Source organism: Fusarium fujikuroi, chromosome FFUJ_chr02 (assembly GCF_900079805.1).
Source record: "Fusarium fujikuroi IMI 58289 draft genome, chromosome FFUJ_chr02".
Taxonomy (NCBI): Eukaryota; Fungi; Ascomycota; class Sordariomycetes; order Hypocreales; family Nectriaceae; genus Fusarium; species Fusarium fujikuroi.
Window position 1 is genome coordinate 1162687 of NC_036623.1, and position 17437 is coordinate 1180123.

A 17437-nucleotide genomic window follows, 5' to 3' on the forward strand; every position below is an offset into this window, starting at 1 on the left:
ATATCCTGCAAATCAAGCATCCGGATCACTATCTTCCACGCAAGGCAACTCCTCAAAGTCGCTCGCACGAGTACGTAGCTCATCACGAGCAAGGCACACCGCAATAGCGATGGTCAGGGCATTCCAGATCCCCTGGTGTTCATCTTTGAAATCGACTTGGACTTGAAAACTGACATGGGCGTCGGATCCTTTGGATGAATCGACTGTGAGAACAAGAACCCAGGTGTTGATAATGAACAGACCGTATACCACGGGAGGGTGACGACGGTAGGTGTGTCGAGGGGGGGTCTGGGGTTCTTCGGGTAGAGAGGGCGATGGGGACTGTGAATGGCATGACTCCCTCGAAAGCATCTTTGTCTTGGGGAGTACTCTTGCCGCGATACCGGGGCTCTTAAGTCCAGGTTCAATCTTGACAGTGATTCCATGAGTTCCGGTGGTTGGCAATACGTTTCCAACTCGAGGATGTGAGCCGAGCCGGCTCTCAGCAGGTGTCAGCCATCCCCCGAACGATGCAAGCCCATCATCTGGCTCAAGTTTGATTTTCGGAGATGCGAAGACACTGGGCTTGATAACATCCCAGAACTGGGGGTTTCTATCCTCTCGGAGAAACTCGCGCTGAACCTTTGCGAGAGCTCTCATGCGGTTCTGGATGTGCTCAGTGATCTCATCTTCCGGCATTTTCGTGTCTACAATTTCTGTCAGGATGTTCGGAACAATGCGTAGATGCAGGTAGTCGCCGTCCTGTGCTGCCCAGCTCAAATACTTGTCGAGTTCTCGTTTGATGAGCTGCGGTACTTTCATCCGAAGACCACTCTGAATGGTTGTCCTGGTCTTTGCTGTGAGGTCCATGAGGCGAAGAAGGGCGGTTGTTGCTACAGATAGTGAGCAATGTACTCCATAACATTTAGGATAAACATACCTCGAAAGTCATTTGAGTGAGCATAGATGATAGGCGGAAACTCCTCCGAAGTTTGGAAGACAATATCTGAGATGGGTACTCCTCGTAGATCGACGTCCCACGTTGTAGGAAGCATGGGTAGATCCTGTCGCATGTACAATATCTCAAAGAGTCGCTCTTCAGCGGGAGCCCAGGTACTGGCGCCAGCATATCGCTTCTTTTCCAGCTTCATCAACTCTTCCATGGTGTTAGAACAAGTAACTTCTTCTTCATCTTCTTCGTCGATTGTCAGGAAACTGAGCTGAACATCTTCATCGTAGCTTGTAGGACTCGACATCTTGGGAGTGTCTGCATCATAGTTGAGTCTCTTACGAGGTGAGACCCGAGTCGTCGGACTCAAAGAACGCTTTGACTTGGTGCGTTGTTGCATTTTTGGTGTTTATGGGGCATGAGTGCGGCTCTGAAGATGGATGTTCCTGTTGTTTTGTTTTTGTTGTGGAGAGAAAGAATAGGCTTCGGTTTGTGTTGGTGAGAAGGAGTAATTGTTGCACTGCGAGTACCCGTGAGTTTGGGAGATGTCACTTCCGCCCAGGTCAATATTTTCTTGCTTAATGCGCTATAACAAATAGCTAGGAACATACTAAAAGTGCTAAGTAGCCTCTTTTGGTGAAAAATATTTGATGTTATTTTCCAGTCACGAATATTGCCTTGTGAAGTGAAATGATATTCACCTTCTTACACTGCTGGATGCGGGGCGTGCACCTATAATATCGCCAATCCTCGCACCCCTCCCGGAAGTTCACTTTCGCCGCTGAAGCCAATCAGAGCCAGTCATCGAATTTCTTCACATCCCAAACCAACTGTCGCCGACCACTTTTGAAAGGGCAAGACGACAACCATGGCCGAGGTAGCAAAGACTGTAGCTCGCCAATTGCCCGGCTTCAAGCTGGGTCAGAAGCAGGTTTTTCTGTGAGTACCTTTGATCCATCTCAACCTACCAATTCTTACTATCTCTAGGCCAAACCATGTAATCACCTTTCTTCGAAAAGATCACCTCCCACCAAACGAGGCCACTTTCCAGGTCCCTCTGCGATTCACAAAGTTCGATCTCCGAGATTACCTCTGGAACCTATACAATGTCGAGGTCACAAAGGTCCGATCATACGTCAAGCAGCAACCTCTAACCCAGCGCAACTCCCACTCGCGCTCGTGGTATCGCCCCAAACCCCTCAAGGTCATGACTGTCGAACTGGCAAAGCCCTTCCAATGGCCCGAGCTTCCCGAGGATAAAACACCATGGAGCAACCAATTGTTCCAGATGCGCGAGGATATGTTGGAGAAGCGAAACCAGCAGCATATTGCGCAACAGCGATTCGAGATTCCTCTCAAGAGCAAGCAGCTCCCGTCGAAGGAGAGACAAGAGTTGGCCAAGATGGCACAAAAGCTGTTATCGGGAGAGGAGAAGTGGACTAACGATGTTATCTTGGATCCTAAATGGGAGAAGATACTGAACAAGGAGGAAGTAGAGGTTAAGAAGGACGCAAATGAAGCTTAAACGACTACGAAAGGCGAATTACGACTTGAAACTGCAGGAAGCTGCTAATGAAAGAGGCGGCAATTCTATGAGGAGCCACGGGTGATGGGTCTCTGTAGGATAAGCGGGCATCACAATTGTACATTATTGTAACTAGTCTTGGATGGGCAATGCATGCAGGCGGGTTAAAGACTATGAGCGCAAATATAGACGCTGAAAACTCGTATCTTCTTTGTCTCATGGTTCACGGTTCTATGTCATGCCAATGTTCGGGCTGTTGAAAGCGCAAAACTTCATTCCCCCAAGCCCACCAACCAGCAGTCAAGTTACGAGCAAAGATCTCGAGGCCAAGACAATCCTTGCCGGTAACATCTTGAAAGAGACCTCGCAGGTTGGGCTTTCGTGAGTGGACATCAGGGATTGCCACGATGACTTTGGACTCAAGAGCTTCTGGCTTCTGGCTTCCGATGCGCTTCGCTATGATGAGCTTTTCCCATGGCTTCCTCCATGTTGACTCAATGTCGTAGAGTGGTTCACCTGACGCAGCAACCTTGAGCCATGTCCATTCAGTCACAAACTCGAGACCCCAAGTAGCGAACAGCCCTGTTGGGGAAGTCAGAAAGTCGTGAATGCTGTGCTTATTAGTGACCCAGACGGCAACTAGTCCATCTGGTGCAAGATGAGAAGCTAGAGGAATGTGGAGCAAGAGGTTGCGCATCTCCTTGAGATTTGATACAGTAGCATACTTGTCTGTCTTTCTCCTGGCAGATCGATTTGGCCATGGAGGATCTAACACAACAAGATCAAACTTGGGAGCTGACATGTGAAAAGTATCACGCATGGCCTCAATAGAGCCATCAAGAAATTCGGCTTTGTCTGGTATCAAAGGCGGCAGAGCGGATACTGACGGTGCTTGTTGTGGCTGAACCAGCCGGTCCTGATGGAAAGGTCCAGAATATGAGTATGTGCTGGCAAGGTCCTGCAAGGCGCTGCTGACCGTTTCAGCGGTCATGAGTTCAGCCAACTGCGCGCCAGGAGACGCAGTCGCAAATGCCGAATGATCGCCTCCTCCATGCCGGGGCTCATACGGAGTTGCGGGGGGCGATGCGGAGACGATGCGGCGGCGGGGGACCTGAGACGGCGGGAGAACCTGGCTCTCTTCTAGAGACGTGGGGATGTCTAGAACAATGAGGCTCTTATCCGGGCTCTCAAAGAGAACAGAGGACTTTCTGTGGCCGTTGGCCTCCATAGCTGACTCGGATGGCTATTCTTCCACCTGTATTGGCTTTTGCTTGACCCGCGGTTGAAAGAATGAATTCGCGGCGATGGTCGGCAAACCTCGGCTCGGTTATTGATCACCGGGACCGTTAAGCCTCGCTATGCCCTGCCCTGTGAATCTGCTGAGAAACGACAAGTTTTCAGTGGATTATCAGCGCATTAACCCACTGAAGTGACAAGTCTTGAACCCCTGATGGCCTAATTCCTCTATTTTTCTAGGGTTCTGGGGGATCTCCATTTCCGCGGGCGTGACCACCTTCGCTAGGTCATTCACTTGTAAAAAAAAACTAGTGGGGGCCTGTATTCGCCCACTGAGCGTCGGTTTAATGACGTCCAAGCCGCCTCTGACCGGGGAAACTCTGCCGCGCCGCATGCCGGTATCATCTCCAAAATCCTCCCCATATCCGAACTTCTTCATCCTCCCCGCAAAACCGGTTTCTACTCCTCCAACCTTTTGACAAGATACCACCGAAACCGAAATACCTCAGTCGCGTTGGCTTCGAATACCGATCCCCATTCGACTCTGCCGCGGCATGTCGCGCCCGTAGGCCTCGAATCCGTTCAACAAGGTCAGGCACGTGCTTCTGTGAGCCTCGGGGCCATGTCCTCTGCCGACGCTGCTCAGATGGAGCATACCTCAATGGCCGATGTTGCGCGCAATAGAAACATTCAGAGCCATGTCTCTTCTCATACCCTCAGCAAGTCGCCAAAGGAGCCTCCTGTGTGTCCTACCGACCAGGAAGCAGTAGCACCAAAGGCACAAATGAACAGCTTCGAATATGTCTGGAAATCTGGAGTTGCGGGTGGTTTAGCTGGCTGCGCTGTAAGTTTGTCAGAGTCGAAGACAGAGGTGTCCAGAAGTTTCTGACTGTTTGAAATAGGGCAAAACAGTCGTCGCACCATTGGACCGAGTGAAGATCCTCTTCCAGGCCAGCAATCCACGATTCGCAAAATATACAGGATCATGGGTTGGTGTCGCAAGCGCTATGAAGGACATCCATAGATATGAAGGCATCACTGGACTTTACCGTGGACACTCAGCGACTTTACTACGAATCTTTCCTTACGCCGGTATCAAATTCCTCGCATACGAACAAATACGAGCCATTATTATCCCCGATAAACACCATGAAACACCAATGAGAAGACTGCTCAGTGGAAGTTTGGCTGGTGTCACCTCCGTCTTTTTCACATATCCTTTAGAAGTTATGAGAGTACGACTTGCTTTCGAGACTAAACGTGACGGCCACTCTTCTTTGTCATCAATATGTCGTCAGATTTACAACGAGCAACCCGTTCAGAAAACAACCGCGACACGGCTCCCCAATGCGCCTGCGACGGTAACTGCTGCAGCAGAAGCGACAGCAGCGACAGTTGGGGCCATTGCTCCTCAAACAGGACTTATCAACTTTTACCGAGGTTTCGCTCCCACTGTCATGGGCATGCTTCCATACGCGGGCATGTCTTTCTTAACCCACGATACTGTTGGTGATATCCTCCGATCGCCACGTTTTGCGAAGCACACGACACTACCGAAGAAGGCAAACCACCCTGAAGGAAAGCCAGCCCCTCTTCGATCGTGGGCGGAGCTCACTGCTGGTGGAATCGCCGGTTTGATCTCTCAAACAGCATCATACCCTCTTGAAGTCATTCGACGACGGATGCAAGTTGGCGGTGCCGTTGGTGACGGTCGTCGACTGAGGATAGGAGAAACCGCTGGTATGATCTTCCGAGAGAGGGGTGTTCCCGGGTTCTTTGTTGGCCTCACCATTGGATACGTCAAGGTGTTCCCAATGGCGGCGGTCGCATTCTACACGTATGAGCGCATGAAGCTTGTCTTTGGCATATAGATGTATTTGAGTACTACGGAACCATTGGAGGTCAGGATTGATTTGGCGTTGACGGAGTCATTGCGCGGAATGGAAGCGGAATTGCACACATCTTTTGGAATAGGTCTTGGATGAAGTCGAATAGGGGCATACGGCTAGGTGTACATACAACAGGAAGTACAATACCTTGTGGCTTTATGAGCAAGGTTTTCACGTGTGGAAATATGTCTATTCCCATTCAATATCCGTGAACAAAGGCTCTTTTGCTGTTTCATGGCGGTGCCTTTGCCACGCGCTATAAGATGAGGCGGCGGCCTCCGTGGTATCTTTGTGGTGTAATTCGTTATGTAGCGCCCCTTTTCTCATACTCTTACTAGATCTGGGAACCCGACGCCCTCTGAGCGTGGGATGTCGTCGTATTACTCATCGGGCTAGGAGTTCACCAGACCAAACAGCCGGGGCGAGTAAGTGATCTGCACGAACTGGCTTAACGCCGTTGAGAAGGCTAACGCATGTCCCGGGTGAGGGATCGCAATTTATGGTTGTAGCTCGCCCGCACGCGCCAGGCTCACAAGGGTCTCCGATGTCATATTCTGGCTGTGCAGAGTCGAGATGGATGGGGCGTGAAGGGTAGTCGTGGCGCCAAAGTGCTGGTGTATGGCTAGATGCGGATTAGAAATCATAGTTGGGCGACGGCTTCTAGAAGTTGGGTTTAGATTGATAGTAAGTATCTGTACCTTGAGTGAGTTGGGCATGGGGGTTTTAAGTAAGTTATCCGTCAAGGATTAGTGTATGTGATCCCTGGGTTTTAGAGGATTTGTGCTCAGACGTTGGAGACTGGGGTCAAGTACGAGAAGATGGAGGGGGGCTATCTATGAATTGGCAAGTCTAGGCGGTATGGACAATCTGATAGACTTCTTTTGCATATCTCTCCAACGAAGGAAACACTGCTATGCACTCTATGACGTGTCTTACATGCAAGTTCTCTAGCTGCATCTTCGTGGTGTTGTGGCTATACCGGCAGTTAAAACAGAGTTACAAGTTACCCAAGAGAAACATGATGACTTACCAATTGAAACATTTCTATGCACAGTAAGCACGCCAAACATGCATAGACGAATTGCTACGTAGTAGGTGACATTCAATACTACTGTACAGTCACAGGAAATGTTGCTCAATAGCGTTCTAACTAGCAATACTCCCCGAGTAATTTACCCTAGGGCAGTCGAGTACCTAGTCGAGTCAAGCCCGGGTATGACGGTAATAACGGATCAACGTCAACACCACCAGGAACATGATCTGCTTGGTGCATTGCAATGCAAACACCGGGCGTCCAGTCGCATCATTCTACAGAACGTGGATTGGTGTTGACTCTGCTGTCAATTGAAGTTGAAGTTGAAGATGAAGTTATACATCGTTGATTGGCTACATTCTGGCTCGACCAATGACAGCACGGCATAGGTGAAGCTAAGTGAGCTTGCCAAAATTCCAGGCGCAGCCTCAGCCTCAGCCTCTCATCTTCACTTCATCAAAGCTCCACCACCAACAAACACGTCAGACTCTCGAATCGCGAAACATCTAGGTTCTAGTACTCATCAATTGGTATTTCTTGATCGGCACAAATACATAGAGTCTCCTTCAGCCGTGCTCCCTATTCCCGCGCGTCCATCTTCATCATGGCGTCCGCCGCCGACCTCGACGGACTCGTCCTCCTTCGCCAATCCATCTCCTCCAACGCGCCCTTCATCCCCACGGCATCAGCTGATGCTACTGCGACCGAAGTTCCTCTATCCCAGGCGACGTACTTGCGATTCCCCGATCGGGATGTTGCTGTTCCTATCGACAACCCGACGCGCTTTGTGTCGCAAGACAAGCCCGTAGACTTGCGCAGTATCTACTTTGCTTGGCTGAACCGCGAAGTCGCTATCCCTGAATACAATGCTTCTGCGACAAAGCTCAATGAAGAACTGGCAGCCGCTGGTGGCTCGGGAAAGGTTCAAAATTTGGGTTTCATTGAGCGTCTGGATCTGATTACCTGGCTTGAGGGTGCTAGCGAGGAGAGCGAGTACATCAAGCCTTTGCCTAGTGATAAAGATGCGGCGGCTGCTGGCGCGACCGCAGCTGCGAAGACGGGCGCAGTGACTTCAACTGCTCAGTCGCGATCTGGTCGTGGTACCATGGACCCGAGACTGGCTGGTATCTACAATAGCGAACGAAAGATGGGCGATCGCAACACCGTTCTAAGGGGCATCAAACCTACGGTAAGTCTTTGCAACCTGAGAAATTCCTGAGTTTTGTCTGACCTCGCTAGGACTTCTCCCATGTTCGCAAACTTGCTGCGCCTTTCATCCAGAAGAAATACCAGTCTAGCTCCAGCATCCCTACTAACCCATCACTCGCTCTTAACCAAAAACCTCCTACAAGACGACCAGACCCTATTATTCTCCTATCTCCCTCTGCTTCTTCTTTACTTCGCCTATCGAATGCTCGATCGTTCCTTGAGGACGGCAAGTTTGTGCCTACTGATGCAGGTGGTGCGATGAGCAACATGCTTCATGTGCAGCGCATCATCCCCTCCATTGACCCAAATCGCCCAATGCGTTTCATTCTTGTAGAGGGCCCTGAAGCGTTCAAGCCTGAGTACTGGAACAGAATCGTGGCAGTTCTCACCACTGGCCAGACTTGGCAGTTCAAGAACTACAAGTGGAGTGACCCCAACGAGCTCTTCAAGCATACACTGGGCATCTATGTTGGTTGGCGAGGAGAGTCAGCTCCGGATAACATCCGTAACTGGGGTCACCGCGTTCTGTCCACTGGCATTGACCGATGGCGAGGAGAGGGCCATGATGCTTCGCGATTCCGTGATAAGGAGATCGTGGAGCAGATCTGGAGGGCCATTGAAGAGAACATGCGATACAGGGGCTGGAAAAAGGACAGGGCGCCCTCATCGATATAGTCGAAGGACTCACATTTCTATTGTGCATGAAGTATTGCTAAAAACACAAGGCTCCCTGGGGATGGTTGCTTCACATAATGGAGCTGTCGTCCAAATGGGAGAGAAGAGACTTGCATTCCCGTCTGTACCGAACATGCCCCCACGGTGGCGAGGTACAGGGGATCAAAAGCGATGGCGTTAGAACGGTTTCTTGCTATGTAGACATCTTTATCTAGTCTAGTTGTACAATCTGTGGCGAGTGGCATACAGGATTTCAGAACCCAGGTCAATTGATATTTCGTTTTTACAGCGGGTGTTAGCACAGCATCAGCAAGTGTTGAAGTGTTCTCATTCTGAAGTCAGACGTTATCCTGTTGCTACTGTTGTGTCCGCGGCATATAGATGTCGTTTCCACGTCTCCGACTCCGCGATGCCAAAACTCTACCCTCATTATCGACGTTGATACCCAAGGAGCAGCATCGACTTGCCGGCACGAAACTGCACCCTTCCAATAGTTTACGTCCTCCATAATATCCGAGTGGACGGTCAGATATCAACTGCACACACATGCTTCTCTAGTCAACGCTATAGCCCACCGAGTCAATGCTCTCCAAGCAGAGCAACGCATCGCGAGGCCAGTCACGACATATCGATTTGCACAGATCCTACAGGCTGGAAAGGTTGCAGAAACTACCGTATCTACGCCCGCAACGAAGACCCCAGTAGCTACATGACAGCGACTTGTCTGTGTCAGTATGTAGCGGCAAGTAGGGCTTGACCTTGTCGATCGACACTGCACACCCCCAAGGCAAAACCTCTTGGTCCAGAGCTTCTATCCAATGTCGAGCTTGAACTTGGGCGACCAATCTTGATCTAAAAACCTTCAGTTTATTCCTTATAGAGTGTTCCCCACACAGAACTTGCTGCTGACGAGTCTGCGGAGGTCAAGAGGTGCAGCACACGAGTCAGTCGTTTTTGTTAGGTCCAAGATATTCCCGGGCTGTCAGACTAGGAGATCGTCATAAACTCGTACGAAAACCTGTTCAGAGCTACGTATCAGGTGGTCACTAGGTGCACTTGGGTCAAGCCCTAGCGATTTCATCCCGCTGGTAGTCAAATTTGAACATGCCGGCGCGTATTTGGCCATTTGTGTCCTGGGGCAATGATAACAAGTAGCGTAATGAGGTCTTAGTCACGACACAGGAGTCGAAGCTCTTTCAGTGAGCACAGCCGCGATAAACCTAAGATAATTTCATTCTTGCTCACCGCATATAAGGTAGTATTCAGCATGTTGAATAGGAAATGCTCCGTGGTTTAAGAGAGATGGCGCCCAAGCATTGTCCACTTGGCGGCCGACGGCTTCTAGTGAGTGGAATCGCACGATGGATTCCCGCGGTGGGTGGACTTGGTGGATAGTACGCTTGGAAAAGAGGTTGAGCACGGATTTCAGCCCAGGAAATAGGGGCACTTGCTGCATGTTTGTTTGAAGCAACCATTCACACGAGTTGGATCACGCGGCTGAGAAATACAACCTCTAGCGCCTTGTAGCGATATATCTGTCGACATGCATATCCTGTATATCATGATATGATGATACACGTACCATCAAGCCAAGATGCCATTGAGACCTGGAAAATCAATCCCGAATGTTGGCTCCCGTCTACCAGATCGCCCGCTAGCCGCGTACTGCTGTCGCAGGGCTGGTTGATGGCCAGGCCTCACTCTACAAGGGCGTACCCTAGCCTGCCGTGCTGTACAGGAGTCATAATTAGTTCGCCGACTACAGAGTAGAAGCTCGTATGTACCTCCACAGCCTGACCTTGCTCGTTTTCATATCCGGTGGAGGGACCATATAATAGATATGATATAGTTACGCTTGCACTGGAGTTCGGGGTTCGCCGTGACTAACCCTGTACTCAGTGCCGATATGAAGGGTCTACCACAATGCCGACATTTTCGTAATCATCAAGTGCCGTACCACAGGAGCCCGCGCCAGTAGGACTACTAGCTGTCTAGTTGGCGATCGTACAAGGCCGTTGTCTTTGTAGGCGAACCAGGATAACGGTAAGGCTGTAGGCATGAGCATGAATCGTGCTGGAAGCTCAGACTTGCGGCTACACGTGACCGTTAATCTGCTATGAGAGAGCATCCCTCGGGCAGCTGTATCCGCAGCTAAGCTAGGATATCGAGTCAGAGCCTCTGGTCTAAGTGACGGGACCGAAACTGTTGGTTGTCTGATCTGAGGTTTTGAACAGGACGGGATTGTCTGCAGATTTTGTGGATATCGTCATCCCGGAATGGTTAGACGGATCTGTTCCGTGATCGCTTACCTCGTGCGAGGCACATGGCAAAGTACATTGTACCCTCTCGCGTGGCAACTTTAAAAAAGCAGCATGAACAGGGGGACCGAATCAGATTGATTTGGAACCCTGCAGATTTTGGATTTTCGCGAATGTTGTTGGTACGTAGGAGGATCTGGGCGAAACAATGCTCATGATACACAAGATTCGTGACTCCACGAGAGGGCTGAATGTTTTGTTGACCGGATTGGGCGCTTTGTTTATCATTTATGTACCCATGTGTCCGGGCTCCGCAGAGTCCGTAAGTACGGGATATACGGTACATGTGAAACTTTGACTAAGGGATCGTGGACAAGTCTGACGACCAAACTTCCACCAAGGAATGATGTGTCATGTGGTGCTCAATTTGGAGTTGCAGAGCGTTTCATTATGGCCCATGGCTCAATGTAGAACCGCAACAAGACTTTGGGTTGAAAACGTCGAATCGAACCGCCCGCCTACAGTCTAAGCCTTTCATGCACGTCTTCCACATAGCGGCTTGTCCATCTTGCTGATAACCAATCGTTCTCAACGACCAAAACAATCCGCCCAAGCAAGGCTAACCAACGAGAAGTCCTCCCGAAGCTTGAAGAGCTGTAGTGGATCGCGCGGTGGCACAAGCAGCTTTGACGTCGGCAGACTCTCGGATAGCGAGGGTCTAGAAGAAAAAGAGAGGCAAATCAACGGCGACGCCTTGCCTGAGCGTCGACTAGTACCGGTACAATTGGTGAGTTGAAGAGCCTCGCTTGAACTGCCGTGACAAGTCTCCGGGATTTTTGTGCTGATATGAGGCCTAGAACGTATGTAGGTTACAGTGGAGAGAGGGAGAACTCAGAAAGATGCCTAAGCGACTCCACAGCTTGGTTGTCACAAACGCGTGGCTCCCTCTAAACCCACGTGGCGGACCCCGCCAGAACCAACCAGTTAATACTGCTAAAATCACGCCTCACACCCTCTTCTTTTTTGCTTTTCTTTGCTTTGTTCTTGGTGTCGTTGCTTCTTCAACTGGGGATCTGCAAATCGTCAACACCGCCACTTCATTACCTCCTCTCCGGTACTGGACTCAGATGGCGCTGATCGCTGACAAACGTGTGAAATGCGCGCGTAACCGCGTCATGTTTTGTCAGGGATATTGATAGCCTTGCAGGCCTTGTTGTCCCATACCGCTGTTCGAGACTCAGCAAGTACCTATTTGATCAGATCATATATCCACAGAATAGAAACAATAAAGCGGAGTTGCACTGTCGTGTCCTCCGTACGCATTTGAGAGGCGGTGTTTCGAAGCGAAGGAGGGGACCCATTGCTTCGTATCTGTATGGCAGTTTTACGTGCAGCGGATTCCTTGTACGGCACGACAAGCTCAGTCATGGAGCCACGTGGGAATGTCGACATGGTTGGAAAGGTGACCAGTCACAGTCACAATCACACCAAGACACTTGAGAGTTGTGGATGGTGCCCTGATCAACTCGAACCCTGCGTCCCCAGTTTATACCCGCCGCGCTCACAAATGAGCCATGAATTGAATTTGGTGATCGTGGCTCAGGTGACTTTGTGATAGGGAAACGGAATGGCTGGCATTTTCGTCAGCCCTCGTCTTCAGTTACGTTGCGGTGTAAGGATGGTGAACGCCATGAGGATTCATCCTCATCTGCCAGATTGACTGGTCATCAAACCCGACTATTCCCACTCTGACAGCTGCGCCGGCTCACCCACCCATAGTTTGGATTGCTTGTTATCGTCCCAGGGTTTCGCAACACTTGTTTCGTGTGTATGATGAGAAGTCCCCGAAACATACCTTATCTTGCGTAACAACATCCTGTCTGCTTATACGTAAAGTCACTGTGATATGTGAGGTGGGAAAGACATGCAGAGTTTCTTGGCTCCTTGTCTACATAGGTAGGTACCTTTGAAACTTGACACTGTTGCTATCGATTCAGCATAGGCAGTAGGTAGATCGATCAGGCAGTGACATCAACGTGCAGGTCACCTCAACACCATCGAATTTTGACGATTCAATCCAACATTGATGAGGCTTGATACTCCGTAGACAGGCCAGACAGGATCGGTTAACGGTTAACGATAACCGTGCCACTGAGATGTACCTACCTAGTCATTACCCCTCTAGCCCCTGTACTGGGCTTGAATAAGTGACAATCTAAGAGTCAGCATTGTAAACGGTAGATGTACCCGAGCGAAGGAATGTATCAAACAGACTAACACGGAGATAAAGGACAAATGTAGATATCTTATCCCCAAGAGGCGCAATCGGAAGCCGCGGTTGTGAATTGATGGTGTTGTCGTGTTCCTTCTCTAATTATGTCTTGTCGGTTTTTAGCCTCCTTCCAATAAATGGGGTGTCTCGAACAGTCAGACAGACATTCACTCACAGATTCAATGCTTTACTCCGTACTCCGTACTCCTTCCCTGAACTAACGTTAGTCTGAAGCTAGGAAGTTACCAGGATCTTTGGCTTCCTTGTTGGTCGCCCGTTCTTTCTCTCCATTAGGCAGTCTATTTCTGAAACCTGAGCCTCAGTCCCCTTGATTCATACTAAGCTTACGAGTGCTGAAGATTGCGGATACGTATCTCTTTTTGTTCAAGGTTGCGTCGGAAGAGGAGATCAGCTGATCTAACGGCAAGACGACCGAGACGCTTTTCATCGGCGACAGATTGCTTGGCTCCTTGGACCGAACTTTGAGTCGAGTTGAATTGCTCAGCCAGTCAAGATCCAAAGACCCTGGTCCCTGCCGCGGAGACGAGTTTCCAGAAACCTTCTAGAAGGAGTGAGTTCGGAGCCAAAGAAGCCGCGGTGCTGCGAATCACAATTTCGCTTCGGCATAGACAAATCCACTGGCGTCTTCTAAGCTGGGACGTGAACCGAGCGTGACGTGAGCACAGAGCCGAGATGGATAATTTAGATACCGACAGCAGCAGGCTTCGTGTAAGATGCGGCTGGGCTGGCACATCCGCCCTGCCCGTTGAACCCAGCATCAATTACTCAGTAGTGCTTTGGGGTAACCTGGAGCAGCAGTCCAACCAAGGCTGAGTGCTACATACACCTACACGACTGCACCGCACACCGTAGTGATCCTTCCGACAACCTTCCTGACACACTCGCCAATGGATGGCTCTAGCTCTAGCTCTTGGGAAGCATGGTGGTAGACTAATGAGGTTCAGCGACACTCTAATAATCAATCTCCGACGGAGACACACACACTATCCACTACAGAGGCCAGAACGAGGTCAGAGCGATCTATGGCGTTCGTTAGCCACGATTTGCAACCACCAGTCTTTTCACTTTAACCAGAATCTGGCCAATTTGTGAGAGCCCTGGATGCCGGACTAATGAGGCGCAAAATTACAGATTCTAAGAGTCAGGGAGTCAAGCTACCACGCTTGAGCATGACATGGCAGCGGCAACAAAAACAACGACAGGTAGATATCAAGGAAGTAATTGGAGTATCAATTCTGGGACGCTGGCAAGGCCAAATTCATGCGTCAAGACGAATCTGGGTTGTGATTCATTCGGGCATCTCCAGGTCGTTTCAAAAGTGTGTTTCAGTGTCACCTCTATTCAAGGTGATTGACGGTTCCTGGTAAGATGAACAGGCAATCAGCATCCCACACTCAGAACCGACGGCAGACACAAAACCCTGTCACTAATCTGAAGACCAGCGTAGGAATAAGCCAATGGCTCACAATTTACGCATAGACTTGGAGAGTTTGCAGCATGCCCATCAAATGAGGTGGAATAACTCTGGCATAGCTTCGCTCCGATGCAATTTGGAAGCACTTCCTGGTGAAAGAGCCCGCGTGGGGCAGAGTAAGGGGCAGCCACGCCCAGCCGCGACATGGTTGCATGCACAGAAACTTGGGCGCTTTGATCGCATGGCAGCAACGTGATGCGGTGGATGGAGGCACTGAGCATGGCTACAGGGAAGTTTGCCAGCCGAAAACAGCCTAGCATGATGAATGGAATCCCTGGAGCCACGCGCATTCAAGGGGCCGGCTGAGAACTGATTGACTGTGGGAGGTGAGACAACCATGCACACGCCCGCGGCTCAGCAGCCACTCACTGGTTCACCATGTGAGAGGGAAGATTATTACCCAAAAGCCCAGATGGAATGAATGATGAGATGAACAAAGATAGGGACAACACAGCACAGCACAACTTTTTCCAGACATTTCCCCTTTTTACTAATTATTCGCTGAATTACAGGTCGCATTTGACCGGGGCTTGCCTCCATTCTATTGTGCCATTACCTGTGGCTGTCCCGGTCTGACGTCCCGGTTCATGCCAGCATGCAGCAGTCCGGCGCTTGGTTTCTCATCGACGGGAATCTGTGTACAGTACTCAGTACTTCGTATGTAGTGCAAACCTGTCTCATCTATGGACGGACAGCAAAAGGCTTTTCGCGCAAATCTACCAAGTAAGCATTCCTTTCTAGGCGTCTGCTAAGGTCCATTGCCGCCGACAAAGCGCTTTTGGATGGACTAAGGATTCTGGCGCTGGCGAGGCAATGCTCAATGCTCTCAATCGCCGTGATTTGCAATGAGGCGTCGACCCTGGCGACGCTCGCCTCTCATGGTTGCACAAGAGACGCTCGTGGCGGGCAAGCCACCGGCGGAATCCGTACGGATCGCTGCAGTGGTGGAAAACATATTCCAGATATGATGATTCGAGCAAGGTCTGAAGAATGGAGATTTGATCCCGGCTTGAGTCATCATACAACGCCTCAAAACCGCCGTTTTACTGTCAATCGGTTGTGTCTCGCTCCCGATGCCTGTTGCACGCCAACCGATCAGATCAGTCTAGCAAAGTACTGTACATACATGGTATGGTGTTGCAGAGTCCAGAGGTGCTGCAGTTTGCTTTGCAGACCGCTTGCAGATCAGCAAAGAATGGTGTAGGCATTCCGCAAAGCTCAAAGAGTCGAATGGTTTCAGCCTGTGAACCCTCAACAAGTCTGATGCCCTAACGCGTTACGTACAGCGCTCTAGTACAAAGATGTAGTCCCAAATGCAACAATAGCGCATGTGAGTTATGAGGGCCCCAGCGTCAACACCAGACATGCAAGCTGCTGGAAGCGGGTATGCTGTATATCAAAGCCTAGGCGGCGAGTGGATTTTGGTGGTTTAAACCCTACGCTCTTTTCACAGCTGCAGTGTTGATGGGGCAAGGCACTGGAAGAGAAGAAGTTGATGAACGAATACTTACGGGATTGACGTGAACCTATCCGTATATCAATCCGAATGCATGTTATCATGATCACAAATCTTCATTTCGTTTGTCATCCGAACATTGCCATGTCATTGGGCTGGTGATATCAATGGATTTTTGTTTAGTGCCAACGCCCCTGTTCGCTTACAGCACAACTGCTGACGGGCTTCCCCAGCTTGTTGGTATGTATTCGCACATACAGCAACTAATAACGTTAGTTGTTGATATCTGGTTTTTATTTTCCTCTGTTCTCCATGTTGCAGTCGGAACCGACAGGCAATGCGCTGTACCAAAGGTGCGGTACCGGGGGCTTCAAATGGCGCTACTGGAGAGGGACTACTGTACTGTTGGCCGAGAGGTTGCCAGAAGCCTCTTTTCACGACGTATGGGAATTGGTTCGCCAAATCTGCACAAGAAGCTGCGGGTGTCTTGTGCTACGGGACGCTACGCTACGGTAGACACGGCGTGGTGAACATGCATAGTTACATATGGCCCTACCGACCTGCCTACCTCACATACCAAGAATGAGATGACCGGTCAGGCTGGTGACATGTCGATACATCAACTCCAGCGCGAAGATGCGCTGAAGCCCCAGGACATGGGGTCTTTTGTTCTGGAGACATGTTATCACTGAATTGAGTGGTTGAGTGAGTGAGTGAGTGAGTAAGAGACAAGCAATTCAGGCCCCGGGGTTCCGAGACGGATTGCTGCAGCGCAGCATGAGAGACAGCGGTGTTGAAGATGGATGAAAGCAGGCAAGCAAGCCCACATGGAATAGACCCTTGTCTATCCGTACATTTTTCTTTATTTTTCTTCTTTTCTTCTCTCGTTTGTTGGTAGTCTCTCTGCCTGTCTCCGCTCTTTCGCTCTTTGATTCTCTTTTAGCTGCTGGAGATTTTCAAACCTTGCCCTCCCTGGTAGCTTCTTTACCTGCCCCTGACCTTGACCCTGGCTACTGCTTCTGCTACTGCTTGTTTAGTTTAGTTGTGGAGAGCGAAAAGCCAAGGCCAAGACCATCACCATCTCCATTTCGCCCGCTATTCTCAGCGCCCACCTTTTGACCTCAGACAGACAGACGAGAGAACGGAGGTCGGGAGGGATCCACCAGGAGGGGACTTTTCCAGTTAGGGCCACGCCTGTGCATTCATTAGAGGGAACCCCTTTTGACACCCCACCCTCCCCTCAATTCAGTTGAGTTCAGTTCAGTTTTAGTAGGGTCGGCCGGTCTTGGGGGGGTTCTGTACCTGTACCAGTATCAGTACCAGTACCCGTACCAGTACCTGTACTCTCTCACCTTTTGTTAACCCTCTCTTTTTCTTTGCTCTGGGGCTGCCAATCCCTAATCCCTATCCCTATCCTATCCTATCCTTTCCCTCTCTACCTAGGCTGTCCTGTCCTATTCT

General features: G+C 50.2%; 5 protein-coding genes; 3 read left to right on the forward strand and 2 right to left on the reverse strand.

The window, feature by feature from the left end:
* Positions 1–12: 12 nt before the first annotated feature.
* FFUJ_04925 (uncharacterized protein) lies at positions 13–1328 on the reverse strand (the record flags this gene model as incomplete). XM_023571731.1 has 2 exons in its annotated part: positions 13–872; positions 920–1328. The coding sequence occupies 2 exons, from the start codon at positions 1326–1328 to the stop codon at positions 13–15; spliced, it is 1269 nt and encodes a 422-aa protein (XP_023425984.1).
* A 468-nt stretch (positions 1329–1796) lies between these two features.
* Positions 1797–2453, forward strand: FFUJ_04924 (related to ribosomal protein; the record flags this gene model as incomplete). XM_023571732.1 has 2 exons in its annotated part: positions 1797–1867; positions 1916–2453. 2 exons carry the CDS (start codon positions 1797–1799, stop codon positions 2451–2453), a joined length of 609 nt encoding a protein of 202 aa, XP_023425985.1.
* Positions 2454–2676: 223 nt separating this feature from the next.
* On the reverse strand, positions 2677–3681 carry FFUJ_04923 (uncharacterized protein; the record flags this gene model as incomplete). Its single annotated transcript, XM_023571733.1, has 1 exon — positions 2677–3681. One exon carries the CDS (start codon positions 3679–3681, stop codon positions 2677–2679), a length of 1005 nt encoding a protein of 334 aa, XP_023425986.1.
* Positions 3682–4311: 630 nt separating this feature from the next.
* FFUJ_04922 (probable coenzyme A transporter) lies at positions 4312–5560 on the forward strand (the record flags this gene model as incomplete). XM_023571734.1 has 2 exons in its annotated part: positions 4312–4533; positions 4592–5560. 2 exons carry the CDS (start codon positions 4312–4314, stop codon positions 5558–5560), a joined length of 1191 nt encoding a protein of 396 aa, XP_023425987.1.
* A 1655-nt stretch (positions 5561–7215) lies between these two features.
* On the forward strand, positions 7216–8495 carry FFUJ_04921 (related to DNA-directed RNA polymerase II accessory protein; the record flags this gene model as incomplete). XM_023571735.1 has 2 exons in its annotated part: positions 7216–7800; positions 7851–8495. 2 exons carry the CDS (start codon positions 7216–7218, stop codon positions 8493–8495), a joined length of 1230 nt encoding a protein of 409 aa, XP_023425988.1.
* Between the last annotated feature and the right edge of the window lie 8942 nt (positions 8496–17437).